Source organism: Plasmodium gallinaceum (assembly GCF_900005855.1).
Source record: "Plasmodium gallinaceum strain 8A genome assembly, contig: PGAL8A_v1_119, whole genome shotgun sequence".
In the NCBI taxonomy this organism is placed as follows: Eukaryota; Apicomplexa; class Aconoidasida; order Haemosporida; family Plasmodiidae; genus Plasmodium; species Plasmodium gallinaceum.
In genome coordinates this window covers 801,868-803,382 of record NW_021628276.1, presented here as the reverse complement: position 1 = coordinate 803,382, position 1,515 = coordinate 801,868, and the positions used below count along the sequence as shown (strand labels likewise).

The 1,515-nt window shown below is 16.7% G+C and overlaps 1 protein-coding gene across 1 annotated transcript in view; it reads left to right on the top strand.

Moving 5' to 3' along the window:
• Nucleotides 1–379: 379 nt before the first annotated feature.
• Nucleotides 380–1,515, top strand: part of PGAL8A_00433900 (ubiquitin-conjugating enzyme, putative) — a gene marked incomplete at both ends in the record, with an annotated part of 2,435 nt that continues 1,299 nt past the window's right edge. The window contains 5 exons of the mRNA XM_028673071.1: nt 380–422; nt 527–634; nt 740–832; nt 906–950; nt 1,061–1,194. Coding sequence (XP_028529561.1) covers nt 380–422; nt 527–634; nt 740–832; nt 906–950; nt 1,061–1,194 — 423 coding nt within the window. The remainder of the gene's footprint in view (nt 423–526; nt 635–739; nt 833–905; nt 951–1,060; nt 1,195–1,515) is intronic.

Below are 1,515 nucleotides of genomic sequence, written 5' to 3'. Positions count from 1 at the left end.
AAAAAAAAAAAAAAAGTACAAATAATAAAAATAAAAAAATTACCACATGATAAAATTATGAGTATAAAATAACAAAAGAAATAAATTAAAAAATAAAAAAAAATGAATGAAAAAAAAAAAATTTGGACATTTTTTAATATTTATTTGGATTTTGTTTTTTTTAAATGATTAAATTTTTTCTCAAAGAAAATTTTCATATATTAAATGAATTTTAATAATATATAAAAAAATTAAATTTAAAAAACTTATTTATTTAATCAAGTACAATTCAACTAAGATTTTATTCTTTAAAATATTTAAAATTAAATAAAAAATAAACTAAATTTTTTTTTTTTTTTTTGTATTTTTTTTTTCTATTTTTAATCCGTTTAAAAGAAAAATGGCGAATATAGCTAGAGAGCTTCTAAAAAAGCAATTTCTTGGTATTTTTATAATTTTCTTTTTAAAAACTAAAAAGCATAAATATATATATTAATATAATGTTCTTATTTTATATATATATAAATATATGTGTTTATAATAATAGAATTAACAAGGGATCATAATGCTGGTTTTTCTGTTGGGTTAGTTGATGAATCTAATTTTTTTGAATGGAATGTATGTTTTGAAGGACCCAAGAATACACTCTATGAAGGTTAAGAATTTAAAAATATAGGAAATATTGTATATATAAAAAATTGAAATATTTAATAAATACAAATAAACTAATATTTAATTATTAACATATTCTTTTTTATAGGAGGTATTTATAATGCCACACTTTCTTTTCCATCAGACTTTCCTAATCATCCTCCCCAAATGAAATTTACCCAAGAAATGTGGCATCCAAATGGTTAAAAAATATTTTAAATTAAATAAGTTATATTTCATATATATATATATACATATATATTTTGTTTATTTAGTTTTTCCTGATGGAAGAGTATGTATTAGTATATTACACCCTCCTGGTAAATAAAAGAAAAAAATATTTAAATATAAAAAACATATAATAAGAAAATAAAAATTAATGTTTATAATTAATTTTTTTTTTTTTTTTTTTTTTTTGGTTAAAAAGGAGTTGATATTTATAATGAACAAGAAAAACCAGAAGAAAGGTGGAGACCAATATGGTCAGTAGAAGGTATTTTAGTTAGTGTAATTTCTATGCTTAACGAACCAAATTTAGAATCACCTGCTAATGTAGATGCAGCGGTATTTTTAAATTTTTTCTTCTCAATTTTATTATTTTATAAATTATTTTTTTTAAATATATATATCATTTTCTATAATAAAATTTTGTCTTCCTTAAAAATTTGTTCTTATTTATGAAGAACAATTATCATTCAACATGATAAATTATTTATAAATTGTTTTACATATTATTTAGAATATTTTTATATAATTTATTTTATCATACATTTATTATAAAGAATATTTCTAAGATATTTATGAAGAAATTGTATACATATATATATATATATATATATATATATATATATATATATATATATATATATATATATATATATATAT